General features: G+C 39.9%; 1 protein-coding gene across 1 annotated transcript in view; it reads right to left on the reverse strand.

Annotated features, from left to right (window-relative positions):
- KIF5C (kinesin family member 5C) overlaps positions 1-24,043 on the reverse strand; it is a 133,661-nt gene that overhangs the window by 92,283 nt on the left and 17,335 nt on the right. Inside the window, exon 2 of the mRNA XM_067549483.1 lies at positions 7,379-7,469. Coding sequence (XP_067405584.1) covers positions 7,379-7,469 — 91 coding nt within the window. The remainder of the gene's footprint in view (positions 1-7,378; positions 7,470-24,043) is intronic.

The raw sequence follows: 24,043 nt of genomic DNA on the forward strand, positions 1-24,043 counted from the left end.
GATTCAAGCTAGCCTGGGTCGGCTCACCTGGGCCCAGTTTTTGCTGTGTAGACATACTCTCGGTGTGGCATTCTGTCCCATTCTGATACACCTCTTGCCAGGAGATGGAGGGGAGATATGAAGTACCAGAGATGTGCCGCTGCCTTTGTAGCAGCCAGAAGGAGAGACGGAAGAGAGAGAGAGAGTGCGCACACAAAGAAAAAATGCTCTCCTGCACCTTTCCAGCATGCAAAGAAGGCTGAATGGAGACTTCAAATTGGTCAACCACCTATGAGCTGGAGGCTACTTTAAAAAAATAAAATCAAACAAAGTCCCAAGCAGGGTCGGGGACAATAACTTGGTAGGAACCCCAGCACTCTGTCCTTTCTCTGGTACGTACAGAATGAGGGAAGATGAATCCGCACCTCAGTACTGCCCTTTGACAATGGGCCCTCCCCATCTTCCCTAGCAGTCTTTGGCTTTTTGGTTTAGTCCTCTCTGACTATTAAGTATTTGATAAGATTTCCAACCTCTGTATCTGTGCAGGTAGATGGGTATGAGGAGGGTATGTGCATGGATGGGCACAGAGGGAAGGAAGGAGTGATTAACGGGATACATTAGGAGGGAAAGAGATGAGGAGGGGAAAGTGGACAAGAAAGAGAAAATATAGGGAGACAGTTGAAAATATAAATGAACAGGAAAGCTAAAAAAGAAAAAGAAGAGAGTAGAGACTGAAGACAACTCCAGTGAAGAGACACCATGATCTGATAAACAAGGACTGAAACAGGAAAAAAAGATTGAAGTTATATATATTTTTAAAATATATTAAAAAGGAGGTTGACTGTTACAATGTTACACTTCAATACAGCACACAACACTACACATTTGTTTATTTACATTGTAAGCCAATGGCTTTAAAGAGATCTTCAGACAGGGGATGGGGGAAACCATGCACAAGTGTTCTGAACACTCAGGTATTTTTAAGAACTCAGGCTAGTAGTACGGGGTAAATTTTTCAGGCCCTGAAATCAAGTAATCAGATAACATTGCAGAGCACCAGAAAAATCTATTCATCAAGGTAATCAAAATACATTTACACTCAGATCATCTTATCTCTTCTTTCTATACGGTATATAAAAATATCACATAAATAAAATGTAGTTTACCCTTTCTCTAGCGAGAAGGCCTGTAATAAATTCACAAATGGAAAAAGTGTATTAAGAAAAGTCTAATCACAGAAGTGGTATAAACAAACTAGCCCATGAATTCAGCAGCCCATTACATTTACCAACGGGCCCCTAAACAGGTCCGAGTTTCTCTTTAGTATTTCACAACATTCATTCAGAATTGCTTTTTGGAAAAAGCAACTTATTGATTTGCAGTTCAATGAAGTGTGAGCTTGGGCAAACAGAAATGCCTATGGCAGTCTTAGCCTGAATATTATTGAGACAAACAGCCTCTCCAGAGGTCTGGCTGCAGCTAGCTAGCCTTCAATTATTTATAGGCCCTGATTCTGACCCCCGTTATGCCTACCTACACCACAACTAAACAAGTGCACTTGAAATGTCATGGATCTGATTTTAATGCCATTTTTCTAGAAAGCTGGAGGCACATCAGACAAGCTGTTTGGAAGATATTACAGGTGGGGGGAGGGGGAAGAGATTCTCTCATTTAACGTTTTCTTAAGTTTTGTGAATAATCAAAACTTTAAAATGGACTTGCCCTAGAAACCCAAATGTTGAGTTTCTATCTGTTTGCCTAGGCAAGGGGCGATGCCTGGGGCAGCCTGGGAGGGCTATTGTGGGCAGGAGGATTGGGAGGAATGCCTGCAGCAATGCAAATCTGGGAAATAGCTGTGGTGGTAGTGAAAGCTGAAGGGGAGAATCTGGGGCAGCTTTCCTCATCCTACCCCTTTCCCCACTGGGAAAGTTGTTCATAGTCCTCCATGAAGGCACCATCATGGCTCTGAAGGTTCCACACTAGTGCCAGCCAAGGGAGGCAGGGAAGCTGCCTGAAAATGGGCACCACGATATTCCTGGGTGCCTGGGAGGAACAAATGCAGCTGGCCGCCCACAGTCCTGGTAAACATGTGCTCTCTTGAACAGCCACAGATTGGGAGCACTCAGCATACCACACAAAAAAGAGGACAGGAATTTTGGGCAGGCAGAGCCATTTGGAGGCCAGGAAAGAGGAAGTCATGTACAGGAACAGGGAAAAGCAGAGGGTCTATGACCAATTTGCAAGCACCATCACAGCCAGTCACTGACAATTCTTACACCTTTTTAGAAAGGCATATGGAAATTCTCACACAAACCACATTAAGCTGAAGTGAAGGTTGTAATTATTTTTTACTTAAATGAAACCTGTTAGTGACTGTGACAGAATATACCCCTGTTCACACTCTACACACGATTGTAATAATGTTTGCACCAGGTATGGCTTGTGAGGTATTTAAAAAACTCAGCTTGCTGATCAATAATATCAGGGCAAGATGCACATAGCAACATTATATGTAAAATTATGAACAATCTGAAATCATGACTGAAGTATGTTTCCCAGATAACTCTAGGAGGATGCTAAGACAGTTGCTCAGAGAAAAAGGGCAAGTGGACGCCTCAGCCAGAGTCAACAAGGCTGATGGACCATGATGTGCTAAGCAGCCATTCTTTGGCAAGGAAGGGGGCAGGGACAAAAATTCACATCTTAGCAAAGAAACAGCATGAAGTTTCCTCTCTTCATGAGACTGCCTGTTGCCTTGCTCCCAGCTAGAAATGCTTCTTAAAGGGAGGATGGGACTATAAAAAGGGGCAGACACCTCACCACACCCCTCTCTCCACCTGCCCACCTCATTCTCTGCACCTGAGAAGACAAAAGGAAGCAGACATTGGACTCAGGGGGACGAGGGTCCTGACCTGAGAGTTTGGTCAGTAATCTGCTGGAACATGCGGTGAGAAACTTTGCTTGAAACTAATAGTTTGTCAACTTAGACATGTTATCTGTATTTTTCTTGTAATCATTTCTGACTTTTAGGCCTCATTACCTATACCTACTTAAAACCTATCTTGTACTTAACAAAACTTGTTTTACTGTTTTATCTAACCAAGTGTGTTGGAGTGTCTGGGTACTCTATTTAAAATCATAAATAGCATATTATTCCCTTAAAGGAGTAATGGACTTAATATATTTGTGCTGTCCAGGAGAGGGCAGGGAAATACAGGACATACATGTCCGGGGAAGATATGGGACTAGGTGTATGTTGGGGTCAATCTGCTGCATAACCAAGGTGGGTAAGAGTCAAGGTGTGGCTGGCTGGCTACAGCACACACAGAAATGCTGCGAGGCTGTTTGTGCGCAGTCCAGGTTCGAGGCTACAACAGCAAGGCAGTCTAAGGGCACTCCCAGTAACAAGGCAGGGATGGCACAGATACTCATGAGTCTGGGTTGTGCCCCGGTATGTCACAGTGGCATATTACACCATTGCTACTGCAACCTTCACTGGCTCCAGAATTAAATATGGCATTTGCTTCATGAGGCTGGTCTTTGGCACTAAAGCCTAGGTTCTAAGTTCTAGGTTCAGGTTCTCTCACAGGTGACATTTGGAGGGGTATGTGCGCATATGCGGACACACACACGCACACATTTTATCCTTATCACTGTGTATTTTTCTCCCTCTCTCTCAGTCTTTGTTTTCTGCCCTTTCAGCTTGTAATCTTTGTGACATGAACTGTCTTCCTCTGCATTTAGACAAAGCCTAGAATGTTGGGAGTTCTACTACAATATATAAACGAAGAGGGCTCCGCAGTGGAAAGCCTTCCACATAAAATGTTCTCTTTCTTCATGAGATTTTTGCTCTGGCCTTTGTCAGTTCGACTGCCCTCATTGACTGCAGCTCTTGCAAAGAGTCAGTTCCACGCGTGCGCGCACACACTCTTCCCAAGTGCCCCTCTTCTGAGTCATTCTTAATTCCTCCTCTACATACACATTTTTAAGAGTTATCCTTTCCTTCAAACTCTCTAAAATCCAGACTAAACTAATCCTTAATCCATTATATGCCCTGTGTCTGCCCACCCCTTTCTCTCTATCAACACAGTGAGCTCAACCATTCAGCTACTTCTGTGTGGTAAATATTAGCAAATGCTGACCACTGATGGTCACGTCATATGGGGCCAGATTCTCTGGCCCACTCCATTCCTCTCATTTTTTTCCCTTAGTTATCATTCCTCTCCTTGCTGCTTAGCTCTCAGGCTTATACCCTCTCACAGAGTCTGTTTACTCCTCACCTTTCCTCAGTTTCTCTTCCTTTTTACAGGCCATCCTTTAGCACTGCTAAAACCCTGAAACTTGAAAATAAGGCCACTCATGTCCATAAATCTGTTCGTAGACTCTGTCTAATAAAAGTTTTCTTGCAACTGTTTTTAATTTAAAATAGTTTCCATGCTCCTATTTTCTATGGAAAATTAAATGCCTTCCTTCCAGAATTCATGAGCAGAGCAAGCCCCCCCCCCCTTTTTTTTTTTATTTAAATGAAAAGTAAGTTTCATTCTGTTTAACAGACTGCTGGTATTTGTATCTGGTACAAGATCCCAAGACAACAAACTTTCAAACATTAAAAGCAATCTAAAACAATATACAGTTTTAAAAACATTGCTGAATCAATTATTCCACAGCTAGGCAATATAATTCAGTATTTCTCTTTCACCTATAATTCTGTCATTAAATATTCAAAAGAGTCAAGTATAGAAGTAATTGAAATAGACAGTCAATAGCTATTCAATGAGAACTGCCCAGAAAGCAATTACCACAAAGAAATCATTAAAACAATTCATTGTCTTTTCTTCCAAGGCTGCATATACACAGTGCAAATTGCTACAACTAAAAAGCAAAGCTCACTGAATAGCTTGTGTTGGTCATTACATATTGACCACCCATTTAACAACGTCTAGTAACCATGGTATTTAATTCCTTTCAGCCAGCATTATTTTTCCTATAGGACAGTGCATGAAAGACAAAGACCTCAGACATAATCATCTCTCTGAATAGAGAAAGAGCAGAAGTCTTTTTTCTGATGATAAAAAACCAGATCAGGGTGGAAAGCAATAAGAAGTGGGAAATACAGCAAAAGAGAGAAGAATGATTATAAGATTCACCACTGCGTATTATAATCTTTCAAAAAATGATTGTACAAAAATCACCAAAGTGGAGATATTAACGAATACCTCTAAAATCTAGATTACTATATTACATAGATTGTGTCTGTACAAAAGTGTATGGTTTCATATGTTCCATACCTATAGAGATATGAAAATAATTTGGTTTAGCTATTTGATTTATTGCTATTTATTAAAAAAGACTGTTTTTCTGCCCTTCTGCTAAAAATCCTCATTTAGAAAATTCTACTGTCAAAGCAATCATTATAACCATTATTTTAGAAACCAGTGGTCAGTTATTAAGCCAACTGGCATTCTCTATAATGATATTAATCACAATGAAACCACTGAGTACTGTGTGGGTATATTTTGAATAAAGGATACAAGATAAATATCAGAAGACTATTTAAAAAGTAAAAACAATGATTCTGGCACTCATGACGCCAGCAAGACAACATTAGTACATATCCTCAATGGAATGCATTAAATCAGTGTTTCTAATCTTTTGAAAGCTGAGCGCTACTTCAGGGGGAAAAAAATCATTCCCCCACTCCCCCAATCCAATTCCCACTGTGTTGTTAAAGGCACAGTCCCTACAATTGGGCTCCCTCTTTGGAAAACACTGAGCGTAGTTCTTCATAATAGGATACTATATTTTAACATATCTCGAGCCATGAAATAATTAAGAATGTTGACATTTAAAACAACATCATTGGATCTGAGTTAAAGCTGACTGAAAATAATGAGGTAGTTCATTCCTCAGAGCTGTTGTTTCAGGCTCTCTGTAAATTCAGGTAGATGAATATCTGTCTGTTGCACTCACTTCATGTTTTGAAGATTTCCTTTACAAACCATAAGAGCTAAAGACACAGCTTTCATTTGGGGAAAAAAAGTGAGACTAGAAAATAAAAGAGAGGTCTGTCCACACTTCCCCAGCCAGTCCGTCACATCCCCCAGGGAGCAAACCTCACACTGTGAGTAACACTGCACTGAACAACAAGCTGATGCACATATGGACAGTTTATAACACCTAAAGGAACATTAGAAAGCTTCGAGCAAGGCCGTCAAGTGATGTTGACATCCAGAAAATGCAATAATCACCCTGAGTGTCTCATTTTCCCTTATGAAACAGATCCTGAAAGGCACTGAACAACGACAAGGCCAGCTGCTATTGCTCAGCACCTCTCAGGATCACATCCTTACCGGGTGCCAAAGGAGAACCCTGAACTTAAGTCATTTCAGTTTTATGATTTATAGTGATTTTTTTTTCCTGTATGCAAATGTCGGGGCACAATCCAACGGTCACTAGGAGTATGTCTACACTGCAGCTTGGAGCATTGCCTCCCTGCTGTGGATGACAGATACATGTGACTCTACCTGAGCTAGTGTGTTAAAAATCGCAATGTGGCCATTGCAGCATGGGCGATGGCATGAGCTAGCCAACCGAGCTCAGAGAGACCCATTCTTTGGAGGCTAGCCCATGCCCTTCCCGCAAAGTCCACACTGCCATTTTTAGCACACTAGCTGGAGCAGAGCTAATGCATATCTACCTACCTGGGCTGGGAGGCACATGTGTTTTGTGTGTGTTTACCTCTCATTAAAAAGGAGCTATTTGTGCATAAAAGCAGCTGCAGGATCAAGCCTTCATGTCCTCTTCTTAGACAAGGAACATCTTTGTGACCAACAGTTCTAGTAAAGCACCTCATCGCACGCTGATATACATCCTTTTCACGAAGCTGAATTTTTCATCTTTCTTGAAGTCCCTATCATCTTCAGGTGGATAGGTGGCCAGCCAGCCTCTGCCCGATGGTCCTACCCTCATTTAGGAAAGTTTTTAGAAAGCAATCTCTAATACTGTTTTGTGGAGTTTTTTTTAAATCAGTTCCTGCTAGCATAAGTTTAAACACAGTTTCCTTAGTCACAGCAGAACAAACAAAAACAGGTCAAAACAATCTTAGAAAGCTATTTTCTAGACAAGGTGCTTTCTTGATCTAGACATGGTTTTACCCAGTGGAGGAAATAGTTTCTAACAGTGTTTTAAAATGGTTCCGCACTCACTAAGCAAACGGTGTTTAACCCAGGTTAGTAGAAACTGCTTTTAAAACTCACGTAAAAGCTGGTTCCTACAAGGGGCTGAATTCCAATATAAATGGGGCAATACAGCTTTTATCGTTAAAGCCAACAAGCCTGAAAAAAAACTAACATTTATATTTGGTAAATATGTAAGAGAGAGCAACTGTGACATCACTTACCTTTAACGATCTGCTTGGCACAAGCATTATAAACTTGTTCCTGGGTCGTGTTTGGCGGTAACACTCTATCAAAGACATAAGGCTTTGCCTGCTGAAATAATAAAACACAAAGTACTGTTTTAGAAAATGATAAACACTAAAAACAAAAGCAGTTAAGAAGGCAGAACCTATGTAGTAGGCACCCTGATAAAAGCTTAGATTAGGAAAGATGTCCAATGCAACTGAAATAATGGTGTATTTCAGTGAACAAACCATGGATAAATGACACACCTGGTATGGTCTGAAAGTTTGTTCCCAGTCATGAGAAATATGGTGTGGCATATATTTCCTTCAAATTTCCTATGTATTTAGCAAATTGAATCAGATAAAATTAAAGAAAGTTGTAGGCAACATTGGGCTAAAATGTGACTTATGTAACCCTGAGCTCTTCCCTGTCTTCCAGGATTTCAGAGCATCCATATTTCTAACCCAAATCTACAGTTGCGAAGGAGCTCATGTCAGAGCTCATCACAACTTTCTACCATTCTAACTATAGAGGTAAAAATAACTGAAGACAGAACAAATGAATTCAAAATGTCAATTTAAAAAGCCCTGCACTGCTGTCTAATCAGCCCCATATAAATCTTGAGTGTTGTTGGCACATTTTGATTATTTTGGCCATAATAGCAAGGCTTCAGCTAGGTGCTGAAAAAAGCAAATAAGTTGAAGCATAGCAGTAACCAAAAAAAATAAATCAAGGAGTGGAAGGCCTAACCAGTTAGTAGACTATGAGCCCAGTTATTGTGGACTGGTCTTTTACTCAAAGAATTGCACTGTTATTTCAGCTTCAACAACAGGAATGCTTTTTTTGTGCACTAGAAACAAATACTATTACAAAGTGAAGCGCATGTTTCTGAAACAAAAACCTTTGGCTTTAAGGGTTTTATCATTGGGATTTTACCATTTTGTAGATGATAATCCTGCCACAGAAATTAAGTTATCCATGGCTCCTAAATACTATGGCAACTGGTGAACTAAAAATACATGAGTAAAATAAGAAAAAAAACTGATGCATGCACTAACAAAGTGGCATCTAGTTTTCTTCCTTCTGGCAGCAACATGGGATTTTTTACAAAAAAATACGTGCCAGCAATCTTGAAAATAAACCTTCAATATGGAAGCCATTAAAAGGTAGGTCTTTTTTTTTTTTAAAAAGACAAAGCTAAATAATGTCCTTTTAGATCAATAAACACTAAGCAATCTTCATTTAAAGTAAGATTTATTCAGCTAATGGCATGAAGAACAGAAGTCAATTCTTCTCTCTCTCTATTTTTCCATCAAAGCATGCAATATTTCCAATCCAAGATTTGAATACTTGTTCTGGAACAGCATTACAGGGATTTCAAGGCTAACTGATGAATGGCTAAATCTGACACACTCTTGTCAATCAGCCAATCACATCTGCCATCTGTAGCCAGCTGTTCAAATATTTGTGCTTGATTCACTATTTTCTTGTTGCACCCCAATTTATTTTAAGCTAACCATATACCAGACACTTGCATAACTTTGAACATTCACTTCTTAAACGGCAATAACACATACAAGCACGATTGATCAAATATATTAGAAAAAAGTTTATCCATGAGATATCAAATACTGAAGAGAATACATTTCCAACCATTTTTAAAAAGATTGGAGGTACATAAAATTATGTACTGTCCTGTTGTAATAAAGCACGTATGGTATAGTCTCAAAGCACGTATTTCTAGTGGCCTGTGTGAAATGAATTTAGTTGTCTTCCTCCAGTTCCTAGTTAACAGGATTCCATCTCTCTCTCTCTCTCTCTCTCTCTCTCACACACACACACACACACACACACACACACACACTCTCTCTCTCTCTCTCTCTCTCTCTCTCTCTCCCCCCCCCCCTTTTTTTGATAGCCTATGGGCTTGTCTACACGGGGAAGTTATTCTGAAATAACTCCGAGTAGAATAAAACCATCTTTTCTCATGTCAGTTTAATCCACAATAGCTATCCTGGTTAATTTCCCCATGTAAGACAAGTCATGAGCAGAAAGTCTAGAGAAGGACTGAATGTACATGGATCCTGAACTACCCTCTCACCCACAGAGACATTTGCTCCAGGTTAGGGTTGAAGCCCATTAGCCAAACAATATGGGAGACCTTGCACCATGTTGTTACCATGTACACAGAGAACTCCAATCACCAGGGCAATCAATCCAACTCTTTCATGAGCTCTCAACAACTAAAATGCGAGAGATCTTCAAGAACTCAGGTAGGCAATCCACCATAATTTTTCTGTACACAGCTGAAAGGGTAAATTTCACCCCAGCACTCTCTGCAACTTACAAACATTAAATGTTTTTATTTATCAAACTAAAAAGTAAAGAGTATGAGTAAACAGGTCAAAAAATGCCATGTAGGTCCATCTTACAGTTTTGCTTTGTTTTTAAAAGTGCCAGCTCATTTATTTTACATCACTTCTAGTAGCCTCACCACATTAATTTTCAATCCAGATGATCACCTGCACTTTAGAAAGCAGAGCTTAAAAAATGACATACTAACAGCAACAATAAATAAAGGAAAATTAGATTGCAACATTCATCACATCTGTCTAGAATCCAGATATTAAACTTCTGACCTTATGCCCCTGAAATCACACACTAAAATTAGAGATGAACCCCAAGGCAAAAAGTTTGGGCAAGTATTCCAACTCCTCAAATGGGGACCTGTTTAGATACACGCTTTTGGTATAGGAATAACTGCTAACAAGAGACAGTTACTCACCTTGTGCAATAACTGAGGTTCTTCAAGATGTGTGTCCCTGTGCATGCTCCACTCCAGATGTTGGCACGTCCTCACATCCTTGATTGGAGATTTTGCCACCAGTACCTGTCCGGGTTGCACATACGCCCACCCCCGTCTCACGGCGCCGTTGGCGCCCTTTTTTTGGTACACACGACCAGGACCCCTTTATTCCTTCTCTACCATAAAGCTGTATGTTTGACTCCGAAGTAGAGGGGAAGGAGGGTGGGTAGTGGAGCATCCCCAGGGACACACACATCTTGAAGAACCTCAGTTACTGCACAAGGTGAGTAACCATCTCTTCTTCTTCAAGTAGTCTCCCTGTGGGTGCTCCACTCCAGGTGATTCTCGAGCAATGCCCTCAGTTGGAGGAGGGAGTTTCGAAGTTGTTAGGTTGAATAAAAGATAGTCCGATTGCTGCATCATATCTTGATGCTTCATCGAGAACATAGTGTTTTATGAAAGTGTGGGCTGAGGCCCAAGTCACTGCTTTGCATATTTCAGCAATCAGTACGTTATGCAAGAAGGCTGTAGATGTAGCAATTGGTCTGGTTGAATGTGTCCTGATGCCCTTGGGTGGCGCTACCCCTGACTGTGTGTAGCATGCATGGATGCAGGTGGAAATCCACTTTGAAAGTCTTTGGTGGATATGGCGTTGCCTTTGGAACATTCTGTAATTGATACAAAAAGTTTGGGAGATTTCCTGAAAGGCTTTGTTCTTTCTAGGTAAAACGCAATGGCTCGTCTGAAGTCCAGCGTATGGAGGGCTGCATCCTGTGTGCTAAAGTGTGGTTTTGAGTAAAAGGTAGGTAAAATGAATGTTTCAGTTAAGATGGAATGATGATGTTACTTTGGGGAGGAACTTTGGATGAGATCATAGCATCACCTTATCTTTGTGAAATACTGTATACAGTGGGTGGTCCATAAGTGCTCCCGAGTTCACACACACGGTGTGATGATGTCATCGCAACTAGAAATGCTACCTTCATGGACCTTCATTTTCTGCTATTTAGTAAAATATTCCTTATTGGTTCCAAACATTGTAGTTCAGCTTGTTGGAACCAGTTAGGAACCATGCTGTGAGATGTAAATTCCTCAGGTGAAGATGCATATGGTTCTGTTGCCCTGGGAGAGGAGATTGTCGACTAGTGGGAGAGCAATTGATGCGGAGATCGACATTTGTGTGAGGTAAGTGAACCAAGGTTGCCTGGGCCAAGTTGGAGCTATCATTATCACCTTCGCATTGTGTATGGTCTTGGCTATCATGGGGATAGGTGTGAAAGCGTACAGGAGACCTGTGTTCCAGTTGATGAGGAATGCATCCCCCAATGAATGTGTATCTAGACCTGTTCTTGAGCAGAAATAATGGCATTTGCGATTCTTCGTTGCTGCAAATAGATCAATTGTGGGGTATCCTCATGGACGAAAGATGTTTTCTAGGACTGTGTTGTGTAATTTCCACTCGTGATTGTTCCCGAATTTTCTGCTCAGGTTGTCTGCAGTGGTATTCTGGGTACCGGGTAGATATGTTGCTGAAATGTGGATGTTGTGGGATATGCACCGATTCCAGAGTCTCACTGCCTCTGAGCATAGAAAGCCAGATCCTGTGCCTCGACGACTGATGTAGAACATACACGGGATGTTGTCTGTCATTATCTTTATCGTTTTCCCTGATATCAGAGGTAAAATGTATACATGCGTTGTGGACAGCTCATAACTCCAGTAGGTTTATGTGTAATTTCATTTCATGTGGTGACCATTTGCCTTGAATGGTATGCTCTTGTAGGTGCATTCCCCATCCAGTCAGTGATGCGTCTGTTGTGATCATGATTGAAGGCATTTTGCTTATGAATGGAGTTCTTGTTTCAAGGTTGTTGGGCTGTGTCCACCATTTTAATGATTGTTTGAGCTTTTCTGGCATTGATACCGTTTTGTATAGAGATTGTCTGGGTGGTTTGTAAACTGTCGTGAGTCACATTTGAAGTGGTCTCGTGCAATCATGCATTTTGCACTACGAAAGTAGCAGCTGCCATATGACAGATTCCATATGACAGATTGGTCTTTGCCAATCTCATGGTATCACATTTTCTTAAAGGACCAGAAAGGCTTTACCCTATGGTTCATCACCCATCCCAGCTTAGGACCTGAATTTGGTTCTTAATAAGCTAATGGGGCTTCCATTTGAGCCTCTGGCTACTTGCTCCCTTCTGTACTTGTCCTGGAAGGTGGTCTTCCTTGTGGCAATCACCTCAGAACTTAAGGCATTGACCTCAGACCCATCATATATGGTGTTCCACAAGGACAACGTGCAACTATGCCTTCACCCAACTTTCCTCCCCAAAGTGGTTTCCCACTTCCATACAAGTCAGAAAACCTTTTTGCCGGTGTTCTGCCCTAAGCCACATGCTAGCAGCAGGGAGCATGCCCTCCATTCGCTTGATGTTAGGCTGGCTTTAGCATTCTACTTGGAGCGTACCAAGCCATTTCGGAAATCAAACCAGCTTTTCATAGTGGTGGCAGACAGGGTGAAGGGCACTCCGGTGTCACCCCAACGAATTTCATCATGGGATTACTTCTTGTATTAGAACCTGCTATGACTTCGCTAAGATTCCAGCCCCGTCCTTGACGGCACATTCAACCAGGGCACAGGCAACTTCAGCAGCGTTCTTGGCTCAAATCCCCACACAGGAGATTTGTAGGGCTGCAACATAGTCCTTCATCCATACGTTCACTTATGCCATTATCCAGCAGGTTAGGGACGACGCCAGATTCAGCAGGGCTATGCTGCAGTCAGCCAGCTCGTGAGCTCTGACCCCACGTTCTAGGGTCAGTTTGGGAGTCACCTGCTTGGAATCGACATGAGCAAGCACTCGAAGAAGAAGAAATGGTAATTCACCTTTCATAACTGTTGTTCTTCGAGATGTGTTGCTCATGTCCATTCCAAGACCCACTCGCCTATCCCTCTTGTCGGAGCTGAACAGCAAGAAGGAATTGAGGGGACAGCGGGGCAGCAGGGCCCTATCTATGGTGCCATGAGGGCACCACTCCAGGTGGTGCCTGCATCGACCCTACGGATACCGCTGGGGGAAAAGCCTTCCGATGATTGTGTACATGGCACATACACACCTGCTTGGAATGGACATGAGCAACACATCTCAAAGAACAACAGTTATGAAAGATGAGCAACCATTTCTTACTGGCAGCCAAAAGTCTGAAACTATTAAAGAATGTGTCCCAATCCAACCAATTAAATGGACAGTGCTCTGTTTTACAACCAACTGGAACCCCCTAAGAAAAGTTTATAATTACATTTAAGTGCCCTGACCCTTAAGACAGTGTAAACAGGATTCTCCAACTCATCTATCCCCACGCATATCTTCTTAAGGCTACAATCTACACCCTAGCACAAAGTCTTCCCACATCTATTAGTTTTTCAGGTTTAATCTTAATATTGTTGTGCACACCTGCCTTTGGAATGTTTAAAAGTATCATAGATAAACTCTTCATATCTTTGCTTTGTTTTTTTCTACATGTACAAGTAGCATATGTTTTATAAAATGGACTAGTGTGAGCTCACTTTAACTTTTGACACAACATTATATTATAAACACACACAAAAATCTATGTTAAAGGAACATTAGTAAGACTGCAAAATCAAGCACTCAAAAGTTAGGAAATGCAAGAATCAAGGTAATCTCTCCAATCTTAATTCAGCCCCCTTATGCACATGCATTATGATACAGTCTTCAGTTACATGATCATATATTCTTTGCACAGGACTGTGATGACAACTGGGCTATTACCTGCCTGCTAAGGTATTTACCATGGAAAACAGGTAGAGTCATTTCCAATAAAGAATGTTATAAGCAGGTACAAGAGAACCAGACAGACTAAATTAGTCCAAACATCATCAGCCACACTGAGGAAATTCAAGGTCAGTGTTGAAATATGCTTGGTAAAAACAGATGTGGAACTGGAAAATAAGGAACCAAAATTGGTGTGTTGGACATTAGGTCTAATTGTTTAACCAATAACAAGATGATGATGAATTCCACCCACAATCCCCTTTTTGAGTCCTTAAAATAAACGTTTGAGGAAAAGAGAAAAGAACAGATGGAGGTTACTGAAGCAAGCCTCACCATCATGGCTGCCACCTTCATTGTCTCCTGGGACTCCCTCCAAACCTAATATTAAGAGATGTCCTGACCAGACCAGGCCAGAGAGAGGAAACCAGATAATTGTCACCACAATCTACCAGCTACAGGTGAATTTCAGCCACCATCTGGGATGAAACGGGATCAGACTAATAGCAACAACCATCCCTCCAGCTTACCTCAAGAAACTTCTTTTCCCCAGAAGGAATTATTACCATCTTTGATATCCTCTAAGATAGTCAAACAAGAGGGGAGAGAAAGGGTTTCCTTTTAAAAACTCTCTCCAGCTAAAGAGAGAGAGGGAACAAGAAAAGTTGCTAAAACTAAATCCTTATGTAATACTTTACATTTCAAATGCTTTAACTGTTTTTCCTCCTTTTCACTATCTTTAATAAAAAGTTAGAAGGATTTTTAGTGGTGCGTTTGCCATGGTATTAAGCAGGCTGAGGTCTCCATATACGAAACCCCAAACCTTCTTTAATGCTGTTGAATGTTGGACAGTAACTGGATTATGCTAACACTTTGGTCCATTTATTCCATCTAAATTAACACAACAGGACCCCTGACGCATTCAGTTCACAGAATGGGCCTGCTCTGGGGATGAATCAAGGTTGTGAAGTGAAGGAGGCTGCCTTTCATAGTACCTGTTTCATATCTTGCATAGCATGGAAAGTGTGTACTATTTAAGGGTAGGCTTGCCCATAACTAAAGGACCTCTCCCTCAGCTAAGGCAAAGGAACCACTAAGTCCAGGTTCCAATTGATGACAGGTGACACAAATGAGAAAACAGGATTGGGAATGAGGTCAAAGGTTTAAAAATAAAGCAACCAGATTCCATCTCAAAATTTTTAAACCTAGGAACCAGATTGACTGTATCATGACTGCTATATCAAATTTGTTCCATTCACAAGTAGAAGAAGGGGCTAACAGCCTTCCCTGCAAAGTCAGTCTGGGATCTGAAAGTATAAATAGGTTCCTTCTTTACCAATAATACAGGTTCTACAACTAGGTTTTGGTTTACAATTCCTGATGATGATGCACAAGAACAAACAGAACCCATCTCGCTTTCCCATAGCTGTGTTAGCTTCAGAGTATCAATAGGATTAAAGAGGTTAAAAACCTATTTGCTCAGAAAATAAACAAATTTGATTAAATAAAAAGGAAGAGGCCAGCAGTTGTATTGATTAAGGATGTGCCTTTTACAGCCAGGACATTTTCTGACCATAACTGCTCTTTTAAGAAGCAAAAAAGAAAAATTATAAGAACACAAATGTATTTAACAATAAATAAGATATAAAGACAGGTGTAAGAAAAGATTTTATAGATAACTAAATTAATTACTCAGATGATAATCTTCCTAGAATACCACAATTAATCAGTGTAGGCCAAGAGCATTTTCCATGAACTATTAAATCCTGATAATAATCCTCCACTGAAAAATAAATGAGACCAAGCAATTATATACAAACAAGCACTGCAGAGCAATTCAAGTCAGGAAATAGCCTCTGACAGACCACCCAGCAGACTTGAATATTTCGCTGGGATTGATGGAATCTGGCACGCAGCTGTAGCGCAATTATTAAAGATTCTTTCTGCAGAAAATAAAAAGTTACCTTTTGTAACATGTTCAGAGAGTACAGAAATTTTACTCCACGAAATTGTTGATACCGTGGAATAGTCTGCAATCTAGAAATAGAAATTACTTCTCGAACTCCTCAGATTTAGTTTCACTTGAACTCATGCTGAGGTAATAGACCTGGAAACTATTCTTTGAAAGTGCCTTGGAATATTAGGGCATAAACATAAAAAAAGTCTTCATAATACAATGAAACCAATTTAAACAGCTAACAGTAAAAATACATTATTTAAGTACCTGACCTCTCCATAAACCTTTCGTTACAGTTGCAACCTCTAAACGTACTAAGTGAACAGAACACACAGTCCTCCACTATTCATTAATTTTGATGGTGTAACCCAGTTTTGATTAGCCCAGTGTCCATTGTCAAGAGACACAGAGTATAAACTGTTTTAGGTAATCTAATCCATCCCTTTACCAGTGCAGGATTGTTCTCTATAGTTCAACGGGAAGCACAGCAGCACTGGACCTTTGAGGCTGCTTTGTGGAGTGGGGAGCCATTCGTCCAGTTTTCAGCCAGACAGTCCTGGCTTACTAGAGTACTGCACCCTGTCCAGTAGCAATTTAGGACTGGATGTAGTTTTGGCTCGTATTTTCCACATAGAGTTAGTGGATGCATGGAGAACCCCATTTTTCAGAGCGTGCCACACACCCCCTGCCCCGGCTGGCGTGACCTCACACATCGCACCAGCAGAGACGGAATCACGCCATTCTTGACCAGTGTTCTGGGGATGTGGCAGGGGCCACCCTATCGTGGAGGAAACTAATAGAAAAATGGTGGGAGGAAGAAGAAATCTCAGGGAAGCTTGGAGGAAAAAAAGGTAACTACGTTTACATGTTTTGTGCTTACAGTTTCAGGCATTTTAAGAGTCACTTATCTGCCCTCATTTTGATAGCCTGTTCAAAATTTACCATTTTACTAATTGTAACAATTACACATATCAAGTTTAAATTGCAAATAGGCCTTACCTATAAAAAATTCATATATGGAATTTGAACACCCCAAAGTCAAAAGGTACCTGGGTCCAGGATCTGTAGTTTAAGTAAGATCAGTTTAATAAGGAACATTTACACATTTTGTTTGAAAATGAGCAGTTTTTCCACAGAGCTTATATCTTTAATCAAACACATATCTGTACTGTGAAAACCACCACCAATATAATATTCTAAATGTTCTAGCTTGCAAATAGATTTTTTTTTAAAATATCATTTTTACCTTCTGTTTATCAAGTTAATTTGAGGCTGTGATGTAAATCTATTAGATTTACATTAAAACTAGTCTAAAAATGATGTATAATCAATTCTAAGTTACCCGAGTTACTATTTAGTAAACAAAGCAGAAACAGGAATTCTCTATTTTACATCTGGAAAATTAAAGCAAAGTCTGAGAAAACCAAGAAACAATCCAGATGTACCAAGTCCTAGTATTGAGCTTTAACTGTGATACCCATCCCTCCTTTTCCACCTTCTATTTTGTTCATATTAGAGTTCATAACAAAGAAAGTCACAGCAACAATTTGCTAGGTTTTGGGGCCTGAACACTTCTGGTCATTCTAACAAAAATATATTACAATCCAAAATTTACCAAGGACAACATAGCCTGATGTTCAAAGAAAGATGTAATTAGGATGGCTTATCTAGCTAAAAATAGTCTATATTGATTATATCTACATGAAATAGGCTTATGTCTTTTTACAGCAAGTGACTTCATATCTCTGGGATAAATTTAAACTAGTCTTCTGAGAACAAATATATTTAGAATCAATTTTGGTGCATGGGCTATTGAGAATAAACATTCTACAAGAGTAATGTGGCATAAATACAAAAAAATCCTAATTTCCTGTCAGTGATTGAGAAAATAAATCTAAATTGTGATGGATATTCCATTTTAAAAAAATACTTATTAAGATTGGCTGGTTCTTGCATTTGTTTTTTGGCAGAAGGGCAAGTTTATCATTGAACATTACCTCAGTAAAGCCTCACATGAATTAATTCAAAAAGAGTGGTAACAAACACCACTTTTCTAGTAGAATAGGATGACTTCTTGCTATCAAATATGATCAGGATTTCTACTGCCTATATTAAGGGCAATAATGGACAGAGAATTAGGATGGTCTGATAGATAAGTTACTGGACTGAACTCGGAAGGTCTGAATTCTATTCACAGCTCTGTCACAAACTTGTGACACCGGGCTAGTGATTTAACTCATTCTTTGCACTTTAATTTTTCCAGCTGTAAGAGGGAACATAGTACTTCTGCTTCACAGTGGTATTGCAAGGATAAATTAATTAAGATTTGTAAGGTGCTCCGATACTACAGTGATGAGCACCACAGAAATAAAATAAATGAACTTTTTACCCCCCTTTCTTGTCTCTGAGAAAGTGTATAATAATATTTCTCTATATCTTAATTTTGGCCTTGATATAGCAAGCTGCACTGTGCAGGGGGACCCCACAGCCACACAAAAGCAGCTTGCAGATTCTGAGCTTTAATTACTTTCATTACTTTTCCGTGTGTATAACATCCACACCCAGAGAGAGTCCCTCCCCCCCACACACACACACAGTGTGTGATTAATTCACAGCAACGCAATGGGCATTTGAACAGCAGCTTTATCTTTCTGCTGTCTAATTTAAGCTTTATCTTTAGTCTTCACCAAGAAAAAGCCATGCAGAGAAGAAACTACGTTAATAATGAATTGGAAAAAGGATTTCTTTTAGAGCCCTGTGTAACACTCATTTGAAATGCACATCGACAATCTCACTATTTGGGTCATTTATCATGTGCTGTGGAATTGAAATCATGAATTTTCAACTTAAATTGCTTTCATAAGGTTAAAGGGCTTCCCCCAGCCTTCCCAGTCTTTTCCCACTAAATTATATTAGTTAAGGCAAAATTTAAAAAAAACCAAAAAAACAAAAAAAACCAGACAATAAATTATGCAGTTATTTCTAAATCATAGAAAGGTTTCTGCATTGAGAATCCAGATGTAGATGAAGGTGGATCAAAACAAAAAAGGGAGTAAGATATTCTGTCCAACCCAGCACTTTTCACGGCTTTCCACTAGTTTGCATTAATGCATTATGGGGAGAAAGTCAGTAAGATTTTAGGTTCAAATGCCCTTATTAATACAGAATAAATTTGCAGTCGCATTCAGCACACATTCACAAACCAATTCATTTTACTTCCACAAAACACAACCAAAGTCAGTCTGAGCTAAACATTTTAAAATGCTGCTCTCCAACTGCTCTTCAGACAAGCCATGCTCTCTCACACCATGTTCTGAAGTCCTTAGGTAAACAAAAGCCATGTACAGGCAAGGAACACATTATTCCAAGCCACAATTAACATGTTGGCTTTTCTTCCAAACACACATTCAATGCTTCTCATCTTCAATGGTAACATTCTAGGGCCAGCTAGAAGACAGGCCCCTTGTAAGCATCCAACCAAGTCATTGCCAAGCAGACTTTTGAATGAAAAAAAGGCTTATGATTTTTCCAGCAACTTTTCCTCAGTTTTACTGGGTTTGAGGACAAAAGCCAAGGATAACAAGGCTGTTTTCCTGGATCATTGGGTTGTAAAAAGTAAAAAATAGGGTTCCAATTCATCTCCCATATTTGTTTTTTTGTGTACAAATATAATAACTTGGAGACACTCAAAACCTAGCTTTACAGTAGGACCAGGAGGAAGAGAAGTTAATGTTTGTAATAGCTTCAGGCTTCTAGGAGGGTAACACTCTAATACATGTGTACTTCTCTAATAAGCAGTCTTTATTCTCCCCTCACACTCCTAGTGGCACCAGAATTACATGGCTTTTAACAACTTTTTTTTTTTTTTTTAAATAAAACAGAAAAGTACTCTACTGCAGAACCATCAGAAACAATACTTCATGCTTCTCTAAGGCCTATTTAAAGAAACCTAGAAATTTAAAGATATTATATTATTCACAACAACAGGGTAAGGAATTTATGAATAAGATATGCTCATCCAGATCATAACAATAGTAACAGAAGACACACAATGCCCTCTCAAAAGCTCAAGGACGAACAGCGATATTCATATGAACTACAAACGGAGCAAAGTCAAAGCAAAAGCAAAGTCTCTTTTTAACATGAATTTTTACAAAAGCATTTGTAGAAGAACAAAGAAATAGACAAACATTACCTGAGAAAATTTAAACATGCTTTTGGAGACGCAGAAGTGATAAACAGAACTACTGATTATCAACTCTGCATATGGAAGAGAAGTGCAGAATCAGAGACCATAGCATGTGACTCCCTTCATTACAACCCCCACTTTGGCAATGGTGTTTGTAGTAGAAAGTGAGAGCCAGAGTATGAGGCCTGAACTAAAGTATCAGTCAAGCCCTGCTGTTATAAAACAAAGTTAGCAGGAGTCAAGCTATGAGCCTGCTTGTAAGTTCACAGAAACCAGCAAATACACCCATTCCTAAGAGCTAGGCACAGAGCACTCACACAAGCACATTCAGAAAGGTGGTACCAGAATATCCCAATACCAGGAATGGTTCAGGGACATTCCCCAAATATAACAAGGACATGCTAATCACTCCTAAAGATAAGGTCAGCATGACAGTGTGATGAGTATGTTTTAATTGAAAGATCGGGTACAAGGTAATGGGTGGTATCTCACCACATCAGCGGGGCACTATAACTTTTTTGTATCTCTAAATGGGTCTCAGAGGGTGTATCTTTGGTTGGCCAGAAGGCTGGCGGGATCGAAAATTCCACTGTCCACCAAACTGGTCCATTGTAACGAGCATACACGTGTTAGTAGTCCTGTAGAATCTGCAGGATACTAGGACCCTGCTTCATCTACAATAAATCTGGCAAGGCACCTTTGCTACTGAATCTGGGTCTATGGATTTATTGGGCAGTTTGGTAGGAGTCTGCTGTATTAGCTACCTGGCCAGAGACGCACACAGAGAGCACACACTCAGCCAATTACACACCTGATTACCGTGTTCTAATCCTCTCTTGGGTCAAGGTATCACTTATAGATTCATGGGAAAGTAGATAGCTCAGGGGATTAGTAACGGGATACAAAGCATTTTTGGTCACAGATTCAAATCCAACCCAGGTCAGCAGGGGTCATGAAATGAGATGGCGGTCTTGGTCCACATAACAAACAATATCCTTCTTGGTATTCTCAGCAAAGCCAAGGACTGAATGGAATTAGAGAGCAAAATTAGCTGCTCACTGCTGGAGGTGGTCCCTTCAGATCAGGATAGGCATTCATTGAAAGGAAGCACATATAAAACTTCCATATTTAAAAAAAAATAAAAAATAAATAGAAGTAAAGGCCCAAATATTTCTGCACATGAGATTCATTGCTTGTATTATCCACAGTCATGGATTTGCTCTGCAACTCTATCTTGAAGATATATCCAAGTCAAAATAACTGAGACACAGCTATTTCCACAAACTCCAAACATTTAACATCCAGGCTACCATTACAATAATGACCCTGTTACTGTTAATGTGCAGATAGTAAATTTTATGACTAGAAAATATATTGGTACATTTAAGTTGTTGGGTTTTTTGCTCCCTACAGGAGAAAAACCTGTAGATTCTCAAAAACTAAAGCCAAGAAGTGTTTTAAGGTAGCAGAAAGATTGCAACAACAGAGCTTGTGGTCCAGCGGAATGAGTATGTTATTGACTCACTGTGGGGCCATGATCAAGTCACTTGAATGTACTGATTCATCTGTAACAGTCATTTCCAATCTTAGACGCGAGTTGAGAGGCTCAATTATTTAATCTTTTTACAACACTCTGAGCATTTATATTATGTTCTAAAGGTTAAGTATTACCAGCCCACTTCACCAGCTTCGCACGTAACAATTAAAAAGGCACATTTAAAAAAAAAATTGTAACAGAATTAATGTTGGCAAATCACAGCACAACCTCCTTCCATCTCTCTCCATAATGTTCACCACTGGAAAACTACATGCAAAATACATGTACATAAAAGACAGCAAGCACGCTGTGGTAGCCTTCAGCCTCGTCCATGCTGGGATTTTTAGCCAGTTGCACAGGCACAAACTTCTAGCATGCAGCTTACCTGGTTTCAGTCTATTTACATGTGGTGTAAATTGTGTGCATACAGACTTGCACCAATACAGCTACAGCATTGTCCAAAAGGCTTCCCAAACCCCAAGTGTCATCAAGGCAGGTACAGCTACTGCCCTGCCTCCATAAGTGATGCAAGGACTGGCTGCTCCTCGCAGCAATCCTCTCAAGATGGAATGAAGATTGCAGCCAGAGAGAGAGATTCTATTACACTTCTACGTGTGTGAACATTTGGATTATTTACTGCATACAGGCGGTTTCTTTTTGTATTGGTATTTCTGTAGATTCCCTCCATTGACTGTGCAACGGTCTGATTTCTGTTTTACGTACAACTTTATTAGAGGGTGGTATTTGCTTGATTAATGAAATGTATACCTAGAAGTTCACTGTGTAATAGCCAACACTAAGAAATACACAGGATCTATTCGTTAAAGATGTATTTTCCATCTCTCTGGTGTAGTGTTCCACATACTGTTGAATATCATGTTCTCCCTTCCCAATCGCTAAATTCTTGTCACCATGCAACACTTTGATTTCTTTTGTCATTTTCTTCAATTCTGTTCTCTGCTAGTTGCTGTGTGCTTCTCTCTCCTTTTAACATTTCATGCTCCATCCATGACCATCTGTCTTTTTTTGTTTGTTTTTAAACAAATTTTGTAATCTGAGGAAGAAGCAGCCCAGCTGAGAGACATAAAGTAGTCAGTAAGTGAACCAAGTCATTAGAAGTTTTAATTCTAACAACACTGATCAGTGGGGCTCTTGCCCTATAAAAGGAAGTCAAGCCCCGTCTATTCATGACCTTACGGTGCACGAGCTTCTGCTGTTCAGTCTGAAGAAAAATTTTCCCGATGAATCTTCTGTCATTAATTTGAGAAAGAAAACAGATCATCTTGATTTTAAGAGTGAGTCATCAGCATTGCCAGCACTCATGATTTTAGAACTCAAGCCTCACAATATTTGGTGTTGACTTTAAAGCTCCAGCATCTGGAATCAGGTTTTATAAACAAGGGTTCTAGCCCTCATGGTTGCAGAAAAAAAGCTTGAAAATCTGAACTTGAAAAGTTCAAAAGCTAGATGGCAAATAAAAAGACCCCAACATTATTTTTAATGTTGGGTGGGGGAGGGGGGGGGAGGAACAGTTGCACCCTAACATAATCGAGTACTTAGGATTGACTATACTAAGTAATTCTATTTCAAGGAAATAAGGGTATTTATTCCTCATCTGTAAGTATCAACCTAACCCTTTAAATCACATTAGGTAGACAGAAAAAAAGTTGACGATTGAAAGAATGTTGAAGTCCCTTACCAATCAGATCTACCTTCCTTTCCTAATTTTGGAGCACATGCCATGAATACAACTGAAATATAACATAGTTCATTTTTCTGCAGCAGGGACAAAGATGATAAAATTATATGTCTCATATGAAGATCCTACCCGCACCGAAAAAGCCAAACCCAGTCACAGACAAAGACACAAATGCAACATTAAAGCTGAAAAAAATCAGGAACACAATAGCCAGGAAATCCAGGGTTGCGTGACTTTATCCAAAATTTGATTGCATTGACTCTGCCTAGCTGAGAGAGACCAGCAGCCCAGAGGTGCCAACCCTTCTGTCAACATATTTTTCAGGGCAGGAAGGGATATAGTCTCCTGGGCCTTTTACAATGGAGCTACTATGCACTGCTATAATCCAAACAATGATTACATGAGCAGTAGGAGTAAGTGAAAAACAACATGTCTTCAATTACAGATTGATAAATATTTATGGCACGGAGATAGTTAAAAATAAAATATGCAGTCTAATATTTTCCTATTAACATAGAGAATGGAATTTTTTAAATGTTAGGGGTTTGTTTTTTTTTAGAAGTTTCTTTCTTGGACTTGCTCTTTTTAAATAAGGCAGGAAAGATCTTTCGGCCTGCAATTCCTCTGAATCTGACACCCACTCAAAATGCAGTAAAGTTAATTTATAGACAAT

This window comes from Emydura macquarii, unplaced genomic scaffold (assembly GCF_026122565.2).
Source record: "Emydura macquarii macquarii isolate MOO-44397 ecotype Brisbane River unplaced genomic scaffold, CSIRO-AGI_Emac_v2 contig_1253, whole genome shotgun sequence".
In the NCBI taxonomy this organism is placed as follows: domain Eukaryota; kingdom Metazoa; phylum Chordata; order Testudines; family Chelidae; genus Emydura; species Emydura macquarii.